At 39.5% G+C, this 16,527-nt stretch overlaps 1 protein-coding gene across 2 annotated transcripts in view; it reads right to left on the bottom strand.

Moving 5' to 3' along the window:
• LOC114659301 (sodium/potassium-transporting ATPase subunit beta-1-interacting protein 4-like) overlaps nucleotides 1–16,527 on the bottom strand; it is a 240,637-nt gene that overhangs the window by 4,983 nt on the left and 219,127 nt on the right. The window contains exon 6 of one of the 2 annotated variants that reach the window (XM_028811715.2): nucleotides 2,796–2,880. The exons of the other annotated variant lie outside the window; for it this stretch is intronic. Within the exon in view, the coding sequence (XP_028667548.1) occupies nucleotides 2,796–2,880 (85 nt within the window). The remainder of the gene's footprint in view (nucleotides 1–2,795; nucleotides 2,881–16,527) is intronic. 2 annotated transcript variants of the gene reach the window in all.

Below are 16,527 nucleotides of genomic sequence, written 5' to 3'. Positions count from 1 at the left end.
GTGCCACTGGCTGCAACACAAGCCCAAAGCATGATCGATCCACCCCCATGCTTAATAGTTAGAGACGTGTTCTTGTCTCTAAACATAGCTTTGTACTCTGTAGCCAAAATGTTATATTTTGACTTCATCAGTCCACAGGACTTGTTTCCAAAATGCTTCAGGCTTGTTTAGATGTTTACTTGCAAACGTCAGGTGCTGAATTTTGTGGCTAAGATCCAGGAAAGTTTTTCTTCTTCTGACTCTACCAGGAAGGTCTTATTTGTTTGGGTGTCACTGCACAGTACAACAGTGCACTGCCACTCAAGAGTCTGATAAATCTTCCTGAAGGTCATAAGCAGCCAAGCCCTGGGTTTTTAGTTGCTTTTCTATCAATCCAACAAGCAGTTCTTTCAGAAAGTTTTCCTGGTCTTCCAGACCTCAACTTGTCCTCCACTGTTCCTGTTAACTACCATTTCTTAATACTATTACAAACTGAGGAAGGAGCTATCTGAAAATGCTTCGTTATCTTCTTGTAGCCGTCTCCTGCTTTGCGGCATTTGATTTTTCAGAATGCTAGGCAGCTGCTTAGAGGAGCCCATGGATGCTAACTGTTGGGACAAGGTTTGAGGATTCAGAGAATTTATATGGCTTTCCAATTTGCGTCACCTAGGTTTGTGAACAGGCCATAGCCCTAACAAGCTAATTAAGGTCTGAGACTTCTGTAAAAGTTATCTGAGACCTCAAATATCTTGGGGTGCCCAAACTTTAGCATGGTGCTCCTTTTCTTTTTTTTCTGTACAATTGTACAAAACAAAACCAATACACCAATCTTGCACAAAATGCGGGAAAGAAATGTGTCATCTTTAACTTTATACCTTTTGGTGTAAACTCACTGTTCACAGTAGCAGACATTTTAAGCCAGGGTGCCCAAATGTTTGCATTGCACTGTACATTGTCCTCACAGGTGGCGCAGTGGTAGTGCTGCTGCTTTGCAGTAAGGAGACTGTGGAAGATTGTGGGTTCGCTTCCCGGTTCCTTCCTGTGTGGATAGTGCTTTGAGTACTGAGAAAAGCGCTATATAAATGTAATGAATTATTATTATTATTACATTGTAAAGGGTGGCCAGGAGGCAACTGAACTTTGGGCGTGGGGTAAAAACCACCTCTGGATGGGGTGTCAGTCACTCTCGGGCCACATTCATGTGTACACTAAAGCTCACTCATGCCACTTGAGTCAGTTTTTGGCTGAAATGAATAGCACTCTCACTAGTTTAGCACGTCTGGATCCTAAGCTTTTTGTACACTCTTTTCTAACTCCTTGCACACATTCTCAAGTAAATGGAGGTCTGCCACTCCAACACACTGACTTTACTGTTTTAGGCCACTGGTGAGTTGTCACACTTAGTGTCAAATGTAGCTCTTATCTCAGACAAAGTTCAATTTTGATCTTAATAGACCACAAAATCATCTTCCACTTGATCTCAGAGTCAGATACATTTCTAATTAAAAACAGAAGCCAAGATCAATTCTGAGTTTTCCAATAATTGGTTTCACTTTGCGCTGTTTTCTGAAGTTCAGCTCAGTGAAGAACCCAGCAGTTACTGTCTCATGAATAGTTTCTCCTATTTCGGTGACAGTCGACTGTAATTACATTAGAATTGGATTAGGTCTCCTGATAGTTTTTTTCACTGCCATTCTCAATTTTAGAGGACACCTTGTTCTACACAGATGTATGGTTGTGCTGTGATTTTTCTCAATTTCTTTATAATGGACATTGATGTGTTTTGGGGGATTTTCAATGCTTTGGAAATTTTCTTTTACCCTTTACATGACAGGAACTGTTCAATAGCTCTGTTATGTAGCTCTCAGGGGGTCTGCACTAAATGATCATGGGGCTTAACCTGAACTCTAGGTTATCTATTCCACTACACACATATGGACACTTGAACTAATGGGAACTCAAAGGCCTCTAGTTTCAACCACACATTCTTCCATCCAGTGGACAAGCGACATACAGTTTTAGGGGCACAAGGAACTGGATTTTATCCCAAAATCATCAAAAGCATGACAGAAAATACCAGTCCACCAAAGGGTGCACACATGCTCTCTCATATGGGGTCAATTCAGAGTCACCAGAGTTAATCTCCCCCGCATTTCTTTGGGATTTTGGACGAGGCACCTGCATTAAACTCTCACAGAAACAGTGGGAAAATGCAAACCAACTGTAATCAACTCTGCCAGAGCTATGAGAAAGTGCCTCCAACCCTTGTGCCACCATGCCACCCGCTAAACCAGAGCCTCCTTAGGTTAGCCGCAGCAAAGTCGTGAATAATTATAGATTTAGTAATTCATACATATCTATTTTTATGACAAAAGTGTGGAATTTCTTATTTACATTTGTCTTTTAGATATCTTCACATCAACCAAAAGCAAAAAAAAATTGAATTTCATATATTAACTCCATATTCAGCAATAACATTAAGAAGTATCGATAAATTAATGGATTAATAAAAGAATCCCTATTGTAAAACAAGTAAATGTGGGCATGTCTGAGGTGTTAATGTGCTGAACACGCTTTTGCCAGTGTATTCTTTGTGGTGCATTACACCCTAAAATATCACTGATGAGCTCATTGACAAGCAGTCAGTCCCTTGTCAGTTAACAAAGGGAACCTCTTGTAGTTTTGCACAGCAAAAAGAATATGGGACAAAACGAAACAAAGCAGACAAATAAAACAGATGCATGGGAGTTTAAAGAGTTAGGATGCCATAGACTACTTATGAAGTACCAGTTAAAATGTTTCTACAGAGTACTTACAGGTACATCGGCTTTAAGAGTAGATGGGATGGTTTCTCATTGACATGGTAGAGTGGGAATGGATCAAATCCGCCAATAAAATCAACTGAAAGCCAAAAAAAGGATCAAATAAAAAGAAAAAAATTAACAAACATGAACATGTGTAAAACAAAAATTAAATAAAAACAAAATTTCAAAAGAAAAATGATACAAATGAGAAAAAAACAATGTAAATTCAAAATGCAATGAAGAAAACTAAAATGTGTTTGTAGGCAGATCAATATTTCATGTAGATTAAATCATCAAACTCCACACCAGCACTGCACACATTTGCGCAAATAGTTACAGCTGCTTATTTGTAGGCACCTTTCGACTCCGAAGCTGTGTGGGAAGATCAGTCAAATATGATAAAAGGAAAACCTTAGAGTTTCCATTTTTTCAAAAGATTTTGCTGTCTTGTTTCCAAACCACTGCCTCAAGGAAGATATAAGAGCTTTCTTTATTTCGGCACCTTATCAACAGATGCTGAATGAGTTCATCTGTCAGGCCAAAAAACGGAAATGTTACTTTAATCAGAATCAGACTTTTCCACCTTATGCTTGAAAGGTACAAGATTGTGAGGCCACACCTTGCTGCAAGATTAAACACGACTTCTAGTCGGATAGCCTATCAAATTTAATGAGCACGGTTTTTGAATCGTGTTGATGTAAGGATGTCAAGTTATACAGCTTGGTATTGCAGGAAGTGTGACTGATTACATGACTCTGTCATGACTGTTCATCATAGTAGCAAATGTTATACTGCACCATGAAAGTAGTGCTGTGTTGCTTCTGTTAGGCAGCTAATCAAAAACTAAGCACATCAAAATAGGTAGCAGTCTCGGACAATCTTTTTCTTTTTCCTCTCTGTTGTAGCACGGCAAACATGAAACATGCTCAGTCTGAAGATCGCTATCTGCACAATCCCTTTCTCTCCCCCCCAATCCCCCCCCCCCGCCCCCCCATTTTGCCTCCCCACGTGAGGCTGGACCCCACTTCACAAAGTCCCAGTCCTCTGATATACCTAGAGACAGAGCACGCCCAAAAAGAACACAAAGGCACCCAGCAGCGGCGTATGAGGATTAAAATTGAGGTATCTATTGCCAATACAGTCCAAATACTATAAGCATAAAACATAATCTTCAACAGTCTTGAAATAGTAAGATAATAAACCCAGGGAATGATGTTAAAAAGTGGCCCTGGATAAGCATAGTAAACCCTAATGCAATAATAACAATAAAAATAAACCAAGGGTATGATGTTAAACAGTTTCCTTTAAAATAAATAAAAAATTAAAAGTTACTAATTTAATTTCTTCCACATATACATACATATGTATTATACGTGTATAATTGTAATTAAAACATAAACAGAAAGTGGCCGAGAAGGGAAAAGAATGTATAATTAAGGTACCAGTATCATTACAAGCGGATCAGACAGCCGGTAAGATCTTCTTTGCCATGCAATGACAGAATGGGACTCGCAATCGTATTTTAAAAAAGTGTCGGGCTCAGTTTTCTTAGTTCTTTTTCTGCTTCCTCCGTAGTGGTAAAAATGTAATGCTTGCCTTGAATGTCCACTTTCAGTTTGGCAGGATACAAGAGGCTGTATCTGATCTCGGCTTTCCGTAAACGCTGTTTAATGTTGAAAAAAGCAACACATTTAGCAGCTGTTGAGGGTGAGAAATCAGGGAAAAAACTAATGTGGTTATTTTCAAATATAATCTCTTGTTTCTGTCTGAGAAGTAATGTTGTAGGCAGTTTAAACTGTAATTTTCCAAAGCGCACGATGAAAGTTCTAGGCTTTGAGGTATTCAATCCACGTATGCGGGAAGCTGCTGCTATCTCGGTGTCTGTTTTGAAATCCTCTCCAATTATTTTTCAGAATAGTTCAGCTACGAATTTCACTGAGTTTGGACTTTCATGATTCTCAGGTAGACCTTTGATTCTAATATTATTCCTTCTGCATCCATCTTCCACAGCAGCAAGTCTGTCTCCGAGTTTTTTGCATTCAGAATTCTCAACCGTTGCTTTTCCGTCAGCGGTGGATGTCAGCTATCTGCACAATCCAAAACACTCACTTTCTTTCTTAATTTGAAATCACTATAGTTGCTCGCTCTATGTTTGTGGGTAATGTACAGTATGCATTGTAATTTCAGATGAGTGCTCATTGACTGTTACCTCTCAAGGACAAATAAGGCCATTCCTACATCTTATGACATACTAAAATAAATTCAATTGAGTTTAAAAATGATTTTTAAATAGCTATCTACAACTTATTGGGCTTTTCTTAAGGTTATGTAAGTAAAACCTATGACTGAAAAATGTAGGAAAAGTCATAATACCAACATAAAATCCTAATTCCCACGGTTTATACCCTGGTGTTGTGTGTGTGTATTTGGCTTTTACTGTATTTTATCCATTCTATTTTCTTTGCTTTTACTGACTTCCAGTTTCCATGATGGTTGCAACATTTTGACATTTTAGGCCAGAGGTCCTCAATCACAGTCCTGGAGGGCCGCGGTGGCTGCAGGTTTTTGTTCCAACCCAATTGCTTAATAAGAAGCACTTATTGCTCAAGTAACACTTCTGCTTCACTTTAGTTGTCTCGCTCATTACGATTTTGAACATTTACTACTTATTTTAGTCTTAAACAGCTGTATTCTTGGTTTGCTCCTAATTAGCAATAACATGCAAATGACAAAAGAGACCAGCATTTCTCCATTTAGCTTGTTACCATTTACACCGGTGTGTATTTATCATGCACTATTGGGTTTAATTAAATACTTGGAAGGAAAGTGAAGAGAAAAAAGTGAAGGACTGAGAATAAGCCTTCAGATCATTTGGATGATATCCTTAGAAAGGGGAAGAAAATCTAGGATATGAGAATTACCTGACACAGCAGAGCTAAAGCACTAACAAACCATGAAATTAAATTATTGGCAAGAATTGTTTTCTAATTAAACAACCGGGTTAGAACAAAAACCTGCAGCCACTGCGGCCCTCCAGGACTGTGATTGAGGACCCCTGTTTTAGGCACTTGGCTACTTGATGTGGTCATTTTAAGGTGGAACCATGGTAAGACCAACAGCCGTTCTGATTAATTTCAAATTATCAGACTCTGCCTTTTTGCTCATTTTTGGACTGTTACACATTTTCTTCTCCGTCTTTGCACACTCATATTTTAAGCCATCATTTAACGCTTTTCGTTTTTTCATCCATTAGGGGCTAGTTTAAGTAGGCAGACGGTCAGTCTCACTGAGCACAGCTACTGTAGGTGAGCAAAGGAAAGAAGGGAAGTTGAGTTTGAAAGTAATTACCGAAACAGAGTAAATTGGGTTAGGATTGTTTGCTTTTGTTTTCAGTTGCTTCACTTCTTTGAGTTTTAGAAGTCCATTGTTTTGGACACACACACCTTGATCCTTTGTTTGGAAGAAAGGTTTGGTCGCATTCATTAACACTGCCGTCTTTTAGCAATGAACATTATTGTCAACAGCAATATAGCAGAGGCTACAAAAAAATCAGAAAATGGCAACAGCCAAGAAAAGAACACCTCATAAATTGACACCATGATGGCATCACATAAATAATGCTAAAAATAAACACTGAAGAAAACAGCAATCATAACAAATCCAAAAATTAAATAAAATAAATCCCGGCAATTACAAAGGACTTCCTAATACTTGCAATTTACTCCAGATGAAAATAAAAATATAACCTAAACAGGAGTGCGTCATTTGGCATTATCTTGTGAATGGCACTTGTGGATATAAACATCAAAGAACTACTATTAACCTAAATGATTTTTCAATAAATAAGAGAGAAAAATCTCAAAAAAGTTCTTTCAATTACTTAAGCAAATATAATAAATCCTTAAACAATTTAACAATGTGGAGTTAGGCTTTAAATGCTGGAACAGAAGATCAACAAACTTACCTGAGCTAGAAATCCAATTAAAGAGAACAACTGGCCTCGGATTAGGAAAAGGCTTTGAACAAAAACCCCTACATCCAAGATTAGGAGCCCAGCTATAGATATCCACTTGCGTTTTGTTCATCTTTTTAATCAGCTGGATATGCAATTTCAGTAAAAGCTCCCTTTTTAATGCAAGCACTCTTTTAATAACTAATTTAACTTTGCAGCTTTAAATACTGTGGAAACAGTAGAAGCGCATATTCACATCTGCCTAAGCACGCCAGCTTCATTGATTTCTGACTAGTGTAACAATTTATTCATCCCCGAGTGTGTTTTTTTTTTCTAATATAGGGTTGCTGTAAGTCGAGCATCAGGTGTAAGGCTGCAGCCCATCTCAGGTATAACCCAAGCCCAGATTAAGATCCCCACAGACCTTAGTCTCCATTAACAAAGAGTTGATCATACTTTTAATAATGTGGTGCCCAAACCCCCAGTAGTTTAACACAGCGCGGTGTGTCAGGCACATGGAGACTCGATCGCTTCATTGAGAGTATTGGTGAAAAGGCCACTTGCCATCACAGGCTCCTGGGGGTGCAACAGATAAGTTACTGAGTCTGTCATACACACAGAAGGTAAATTTTGAGTTTTTAGAATGTGAGGAAAAATAAAAATACTTAAAGAGAAACAAGCACAGCGGGAATGTTCGCACTCCACAGAGACAGTAATGGTGCAGGATGAAAATGTACAAAAACTCTGCAACTCCCACAGGCAATGCACCCCAGCTATTAACTGCATATATCACGATGGGTGGGAGGTCCTAACCAAGAACAAATAACAAGGAGGTCAAACGTATACAGATGATTTGTTTATAAAAGAAACACGAAGGGAGTGAATGAACACAGCAACAACACAAAGTTTAAAACACTTTACTTCTCAAGGGTATTGACTTGATGGGATATCCCACCCACTTACCACTTCTCAATTACTAAAAAACAAGCCTTTCTCCCACTTTCCATTTCTCTCTCTCTCAAACTTGCCTTCTCTGAGTCTTGCTGATGAGCCCATGCTCCAAACTCATCTTCCAACTGCGTTTATGGCTTGAGGTTGCTTTGAACTCCTTGTGGCTTTCACACTTGACTAAACCTAGAATCAGAACCAAGGCCAGGATGGAACTATGAAGCCTGGCTGCATCTGAGACTACTAAGTTCTTAATGGAAAAGTATTGTTATTCAGCTTCTGTAATTCCTCATATAAAATGGTCACAAAGTCCCTCTCCTTCCACTCATGGACTGAATTCTGAACAGTTTGGTGCCATTCCTAACTTTTAAGAGGGCAACACCGTCCCTATTCTTATATCCACAGTTTGGCCGGGAGGTGTTCTGATCTTCAGACAAGCTTCCATCGCCTCACACTTTGTCTCTGCTGAAGGTCAGGCGTATCTGGAAACAGCTGGGTCACCTCTTTTCATTTTTGGGAAATATCACGTGTTGTCTCATCTTGCACATCCCTATCTTTCCCTCACTTTTGCCCCTACCAGCTGGCCTTTGGTGGCACCCAGTATGTTTACAGGGCTTACAAGCCCCAGGGTGCCTTTCTTCTCACAATGGCATGTCAAGTTGCATAGACATTGCTAATGTGTGTTGAGGTCCACCTCTCAGAGTAGGTCCTGAGAGAGAGATCATGGAGAGCTGAAGTGGCTACTGGCCTCTGTCCTGGCCATTGGTAAGTACTCACTGTTTATAACAGAACAAACTTCAATTATAAGTATAGGTGAAAAATACTGTAGTTTGATTGATGCACGTAGTTTACAGACCTTCTGCACTAGACAAAATTGCCTTAAGTGTTGGACGAATGTGCTTTGTATATATAAAGTTCAACAAAAAAGCCACTATCCCCCATTCTTCATTGAACGCAGCTTGTGCCGTACAGACAATACTAGTTTTGAGTTCCAATAATCTGATTTTGGTTTAAAACGAGAAAAGGTATCTTTAAGAAAACAGGTAAGATTTTAAATCTTTTCATGTAGCCAGATTACCACAAATAAGGAAGGCAGATGTTATAAAATATTTTATGGGCTAAGTTACTTTCACTAAATGGTAAGAATTAAAAAGAGAAAAGGTTGAAAATCCCAGTTTCTCCCAAGTACAACCAACATGGAAAAAAAATCTAATTTAAAATGGCTTCGGTGAGTTGCTAGAACTGCTGCCTTATACAGTATATCCAGAAAGCTACGTTCAAGTGTTTTTCTGGTCATTGTCCGAGATAAGTTTGTATGTTCTCTCCATATCCACAAGGGCGTTCTCCTCGCATTGTGGCTCAGACACCTGTATGTGACTACTGATGTTGAGACCCACTTGGTCCACGACTGATTTCTACATATGCTTAATTCTGATAGGGGAAGTTGGTACTGCACATGACCTTTATCAAGATAAAGTAGGTCCCAAAAAACAGATGGAGAGGAAATGATTTGATTTTTATAATTACACAAAACATATTTTCAACAGCACTATATAAATAGCATACACTGCAAACGCATAAGACCATTCAGTTACAATACATGTATAATACAACATGAAGGTGTTCATTTCTGAATGAAAACAGTGTAAGCTTAAGGCATTAACCGAGGAATAGAAAAACGTTTTGCCATTACTGTCTGTGAACATTAAACTGAAAGTTAAATGCATTTGATTTCACAAATATTTTATACATTTCTGAAACTCTAGCTATGCTATAAGCTGTAGCCTTTCAGAGGTTCTGTACCAGCCACTGCAAGGCATATAAAAATCCCATTGACATTTGAAAGCCCTGGTTGTGAACTGAATATTTTTTAGCAAATCAGCAAAGTACAGGATGTTGGCTTTTCACTTCACAAGAGAGGACTTCTCTGAATGCCCAACAATTTCAAAAGCCTTTCCTGCAGCTGAGCCATCCTCGTATAGATTGAGTGATATTGTTCAGCACTCCATAACAAATAAATAAATGCAGGTCATTTAGTGTACTGAAAGGCAAGTACAGACATGAGTGGAGTGTAAATGAAAAGCTATATATAGTCAGGAATGTGAACATTTGTTTGGACATAAATGGAATAAATTAAAAGGAATATACGAACAGGTTGTTGCCAACAATGGAAAGATGACATACTTATCTGTTTGTATCCACAGGTCAGAAGTCACTGACACAGAAAGAAAAAACGACCCTCACCTCACTTTTCCCACCTTCTTATCCCTTATAAGCCTTATCGTTCTTCAGCCCATTTACCTCACAAGTAAGACGTAAAAAAGCTCCCATCAATGACCTTAACTACCTAATGCAACAGTCACTGCTGGCAGTCTTCTAGGGTACACGCAAAAATTCGTTAAACAGGTTTTTTCACACCTGGGACCCCAACCTTTCACCTTCATTTTTACTATATTGTATGCATGTGAGTATAGACGTGAGTTGGCCTTGCGCTGGAGAGATGTCCATCCCCAGACTGTTCACTGGCTTCAGACCAGAGCTGCTGGGATAGTCTGAAGTACCCATGCAACACTGTCAAGTCAAGTGGCTTTAATGTCATATCATCCATACACTGTACAGTATTACAGCGTACAGTGACACAAAATAATGTTGCCCGTGCAACATACACATAAACACAGGACAACAGCAAGACAGGTAAAGAACTATACTATACAATACAATAGATAAAAAAAAGGTAAGTGAATACATAGCAATAAATAAGAGATAAATAATAACAACAACTACTAATAAAAAAACAACAGTAGTAACAAGTGCAACAAATGTACTGAATACAAATAAGCTAATAGGAGCAGATCTGTGGGCTCGGGAGTAACACAGAGTTACCAAGGATTAGCTGTTGCAGAACCTTTCAGAATTGGTTCAGATGCTGCAGAACACAGAACAGAGGATTTGTGTATGCAACGTTTTAATAGAGACGTCTTTAATGGAGGGCAGAAAGGTCCCAGTGATCTTTATCCATTGTAGGATCTTACTGTCAGAAACAATGTAGTTCCCAAATCAAACAGTGATGCAGATGATCAGAGCGCTTTCGATGGTGCCCTTGTAGAATGAGGTGAGAATGGAGACAGGTAGGCTTGCCTTCTTCAGCCACCAAAGGAAGTGGTGACGATGCTGTGCCTTTTAAGCTATGACGGTGGTGTTAATTGACCAAGTTACGGTCAGCTGCCGGGAGTACACCAAGGAATCCGGTGCTCTTGACCAATTCCACAGCAGAGCCCTCAATGTACAGTGGGGTGTGGAGAGCATGGGGCTTCCTGAAGTCAACAATCATCTCCTTAGTCTTGTCCACATTAAGAGACAGATTGTTGCACTTACTCCAATCCACCAATTGTCATATCTCCGTTATGTCAGCTGACTCATCTCATCCACAGATTTAATGATGGTATTAAGAGCTGTACGTATCCATACATTTGTGACTCCGCAGAGTGAACAGAAGTGGGCTGAATACACAGCCCTGGGGGGAGCCAATGCTTAGTGTGATGACACTGAGAGTTGGTTTGGACCATTAAGCAGTTTTCTGTATGCAGGCAGTAGCATAATGGAAACATGACAGGAAAAGACAGTGTTTGTACACACAAGATCCAATTTGTTCTCTCTCCTGGTTGGAAAGTTCATGCATTGATAAAGGTTAGAGAAAACAGTCTTCAGGTTCACATGATCTAAATCTCTAGTCACAAAAGTAAAACCACTGGGATATACGGTTTGCTGCTGTCTGTAACAGTTCTGTACGCAGTGCTTGTTTAGAATTAACTCCCTGGAGGATGTGTATGGCCACAACTAAAAATAACAATAAAGCACTGGACTGGAGAGCAGTGGCTTAACACTACTGCAGGGTTTCTGCATCATTTGGTGTTCACATAAAGACACAGACCGGCCTCACGCACCTTCCCTGTTAACGAAGCAACTCTGTAAGCTCAGGTAATGGTCTGTCTATCCAAATGAATGGCTGCATCAGAGATGTTATCATGCTACACATTTCCGTAATAACAACAATGGAACAGTCCATCTTTCGCTGGGTTATCCATTGAAGTCTGAGGTCATCCAGCCTGTTGTCCAGTGAGTGAACATTTGAAAACAGGATAGAAGGGAGCACTGACTTGAACGGATTTCTTACCAATCATTATGTGAACACCACCTTGTTTATCTCATTTCTGTTCCTGTTAACATGGTTTATGGTGATGGTGGTGATTTGGTGGATGTTTCTTTTGATAGCCGATTTGTGTGAAGCTGCGTTCTTGTAGTCTGATCATTACAGAATGCCAAGGCTGCTCAATAGCTCCCTTAATGTTGGGGTAATGTTGTACGCTGAGCAGTCATCACTGATGTAAAGCAATGTATAGCAGCACTAGGTTTTTCCACACAATATATGCAGCACAGTCCACATTACAGTCAACATTTAGCATATTTTGCCAAATTCTTTCAGCATCTACCATCTTACTGGAGGAATGGATTGGATTAAGTGGAGTTGGGAATATTATTATATAGATGCACTCCATGGAATAAGCAGGTTGAGAAGATGGACATACAGTAGATACATACTGTAAACTTATACATACAGGTGCTGGTCATAAAATTAGAATATCATGACAAAGTCGATTTATTTCAGTAATTCCATTCAAAAAGTGAAACTTGTATATTAGATTCATTCATTACACACAGACTGATGTATTTCAAATGTTTATTTCTTTTAATGTTGATGATTATAACAGACAACTAATGAAAGTCCCAAATTCAGTATCTCGGAAAATTAGAATATTGTGAAAAGGTTCAATATTGAAGACACCTGGTGCCACACTCTAATCAGCTAATTAACTCAAAACACCTGCAAAAGCCTTTAAATGGTCTCTCAGTCTAATTCTGTAGGCTACACAATCATGGGGAAGACTGCTGACTTGACAGTTGTCCAAAAGACGACCATTGACACCTTGCACAAGGAGGGCAAGATACAAAAGGTCATTGCTAAAGAGGCTGGCTGTTCACAGAGCTCTGTGTCCAAGCACATTAATAGAGAGGCGAAGGGAAGGACAAGATGTGGTAGAAAAAAGTGTACAAGCAATAGGGATAACCACACCCTGGAGAGGATTGTGAAACAAAACCCATTCAAAAATGTGGGGGAGATTCACAAAGAGTGGACTGCAGCTGGAGTCAGTGCTTCAAGAACCACCACGCACAGACAAATGCAAGACATGGGTTTCAGCTGTCGCATTCCTTGTGTCAAGCCACTCTTGAACAAGAGACAGCGTCAGAAGCGTCTCACTTTTGGACTGCTGCTGAGTGGTCCAAAATTATGTTCTCTTATGAAAGTAAATTTTGCATTTCCTTTGGAAATCAAGGTCCCAGAGTCTGGAGGAAGAGAGGAGAGGCACAGAATCCACGTTGCTTGAGGTCCAGTGTAAAGTTTCCACAGTCAGTGATGGTTTGGGGTGCCATGTCATCTGCTGGTGTTGGTCCATTGTGTTTTCTGAGGTCCAAGGTCAACGCAACCGTCTACCAGGAAGTTTTATAGCACTTCATGCTGCTTGCTGCTAACGAACTTTATGGAGATGCAGATTTCATTTTCCAACAGGACCTGGCACCTGCACACAGTGCCAAAGCTACCAGTACCTGGTTTAAGGACCATGGTATCCCTGTTCTTGATTGGCCAGCAAACTCGCCTGACCTTAACCCCATAGAAAATCTATGGGGTATTGTGAAGAGGAAGATGCAATACGCCAGACCCAACAATTCAGAAGAGCTAAAGGCAACATGGGCTCTCATAACACCTGAGCAGTGCCACAGACTGATCGACTCCATGACACTCCGCATTGCTGCAGTAATCCAGGCCAAAGGAGCCCCAACTAAATATTGAGTGCTGTACATGCTCATACGTTTCATGTTCATACCTTTCAGTTGGCCAACATTTCTAAAAATCCTTTTTTGCATTGGTCTTAATTGATATTCTCATTTTCTGAGATACTGAATTTGGGACTTTCATTAGTTGTCAGTTATAATCATCAACATTAAAAGAAATAAACATTTGAAATACATCAGTCTGTGTGTAATGAATGAATCTAATATACAAGTTTCACTTTTTGAATGGAATTACTGAAATAAATCAACTTTGTCATGATATTCTAATTGTATGACCAGCACCTGTATTTTTATTATATTAAATATTCCAAAGTATGCAGCCAAGTTGATTGGCCAATCTGAATTGCCCCAGTTTGTGTGAATGCACAAGGTTCCTTTCTTTCTTGCCTCCCCTGCTACAATGATAGTCCACCCCAACCCTCTAATAAAAAAAAAAATCTGATGAAAGTATGTAAATCATTAAATCAGTACATGCATTTTTGAGCACTGGAATCCTAAGACACAAGTACAAAATGCAAATCCTTGTTAGTATTCTATACATGTAATTTTTTTATACAGTATCTAAACATTTAGGAGAAACGATTTAAAAACTTTTCAGTGTTCAGAAGCTCCAGCATGCTCGGTGAAACACAGATATTACATCGAGTTTATTTCAAAATTTCATGCAGTACTTGATGACTGAAAGACGCCACTACATTGAATAAACAGTTGAGCTCAGCATCTAATGGTTTTCGGTGACAGCCCAGAATGCGACTTCCCAGAAGTGACTTCTTCAAGGTTATTCAGCAAGCATGATATGGAATCTGAAACTGTGATGTTAAGACTATGTTCTGCTTCTTTGCTACACCACCCTTCAGAACTCAAAATCTGACAAATGTCATGATATTAAGAGTCCAAACTTTATAAGGAAAAAAGCCACTTATCTGGACAGTACATTTTCTCATTTCAAATAATCTCACTAACTCTGCTTGACAACTTACAAGGGGTATATTCAACTCTTTTTGACCGGGCAAAACAACACAACAAATTTAATCCAATTCTGGTATTGTTGGAACTCCAAGACTATCCATGTAGCACTTGTTGCAAGGCAGACATTCCAAACTCACAAAATGGTCTATTCCGAAAATGCACATCTTTAGGGATATGGAAGGAAAACCCACAAACTCCAGGAGAATGTGCAAAATCCACACGGTCAACTACCCCGGATCAATGTGGCAACAACGCTAACCCTTATGCCACTGTGCTACCCTTTCACCGGGCACTGTTCATTAATATTCTACCATCCTGCTGGGCTCTCCTCTCCACAGGAAGCAAATTATTTATCTTGAGGAATTTTGACAAGCAAGCAAAATTACCTGTCAAAGATAGTTTATTCAGATGTGGAGGAAAAGGTTGACAGCAAAAAAAAAAAGGCTTTAAAAGCCAGGCCCATTAAGACTTGAAAAGAAACTTCATTATTGTCTTGTTGATGTACCAAAAGAGAAAGCAACTGAAGAAATCCTTACCAATAAACTTGTCAGAATATTCTCTGTTATTAGGCAGAACTAAACTGCAGAACAAAGAGTTCCTACAGGTTTTCTATTACAAGATATGACTGCGATTGCAGGACACTTTATTATGAACCAGCATTTCCTTCATCGTACCTGCCAATGATGCTACCATAAAAGCATTTTTGTTTTTCAGTGCCATATTGTCTAATTTTTTTGGTCTTTTCCACAAATAATTCCAGAAGCAGTTGAACAATGAGAAATACACCTAATAAAAATTTCATTTTTCATCACAGACAATGCATTTCAGTACTCATTTCTTGAAGTCACTTTTTTCATTTCGGTATTCATTGTTCAAAGCCATTGTTTTATTGATAACTCAGTGTCACTGTTAGTTAAATGAAGACTTTAAAAGTAAATGACCGCACACAACCTCCACTCTCTGTTAACAAAGACTACTTCTAGGAAATTGCACTAGGCCATGGAAACAAAATGAGAAATTCCCAACTTCATAGATAAAGCAGTGAAGATTTCTCCATCACTCACTACCACAGCATTACCACCGAGATTGTACCAGCAGTTGTAGACTTAGCAGCTCTCTTAGATTCCTCCGATTACAATGTGGTGCTTCTGAGTGAGCTGTGTCAGAACGTTTTCACTCTGACTGATTGCCTTGCTCCTTACCAGACTGTGAGAACGCCAGGACTGAGCGGCGTTCCCCATTACTGGCTTGTTGCTTGTCCTTCAGACCTTCATTGCATGTAGCCAGCCAGTCCTACTTTACAGCTGAAGCCCAGAAGAGGCAAATTAAGGTTTATTAATAAACCTCACTGGTAAAGGGGAAAGGAAATTGTTCCAAAAGAAATGAACACTAAAACCTGGCAAATCACTAGAACTCTTTTGCCTCGTCTGTCTCTGAAGCTCACCTTGGCTGTCTTAATCCATTTATTATTTACAGCTCCTCTAACCCTGATTTGAGCCTTGCTGACAAGAGGCTGTACTTCAAAACTACAGCTCTCATGTTTCTCATGTTTCCAGAGACCAGGTGTGAAAATGCCAGACTGCAGCTTCTCAATTCCTCTGTACTGTCGGCAGGTCAACAAGCCTTATCCACATGGATCTGAGGAAGCCGAAAGGTGTCAGTGTTGATAAAGTGCTTAGCTTGCCAATGCTTTAAGAAGAGCTTTTATTTTTAATGGTTGAGGTTTGCATGAAGAGCGATGGCACAAGAGGGGGAAATTGAGTGAGGGGACGTAGTCCTGAGATTGTGTTACGTGCTCTAATCTCTCTGCAGTTGCATTCTGAACACAAAAAACAGTTTATCCACAAATGCACTGGGGGCTGGGTTGGGGGATTGTAAGGTTATGAAAAGATATCTCACTTGAGAAGGATTGAGCCACACACAACCAGTTACCAGTTTTCTGTCTACAACAGCAGGCACTGTGCT

This window comes from Erpetoichthys calabaricus, chromosome 10 (assembly GCF_900747795.2).
Source record: "Erpetoichthys calabaricus chromosome 10, fErpCal1.3, whole genome shotgun sequence".
In the NCBI taxonomy this organism is placed as follows: domain Eukaryota; kingdom Metazoa; phylum Chordata; class Cladistia; order Polypteriformes; family Polypteridae; genus Erpetoichthys; species Erpetoichthys calabaricus.
This window is presented reverse-complemented; position numbering and strand designations above follow the sequence as displayed.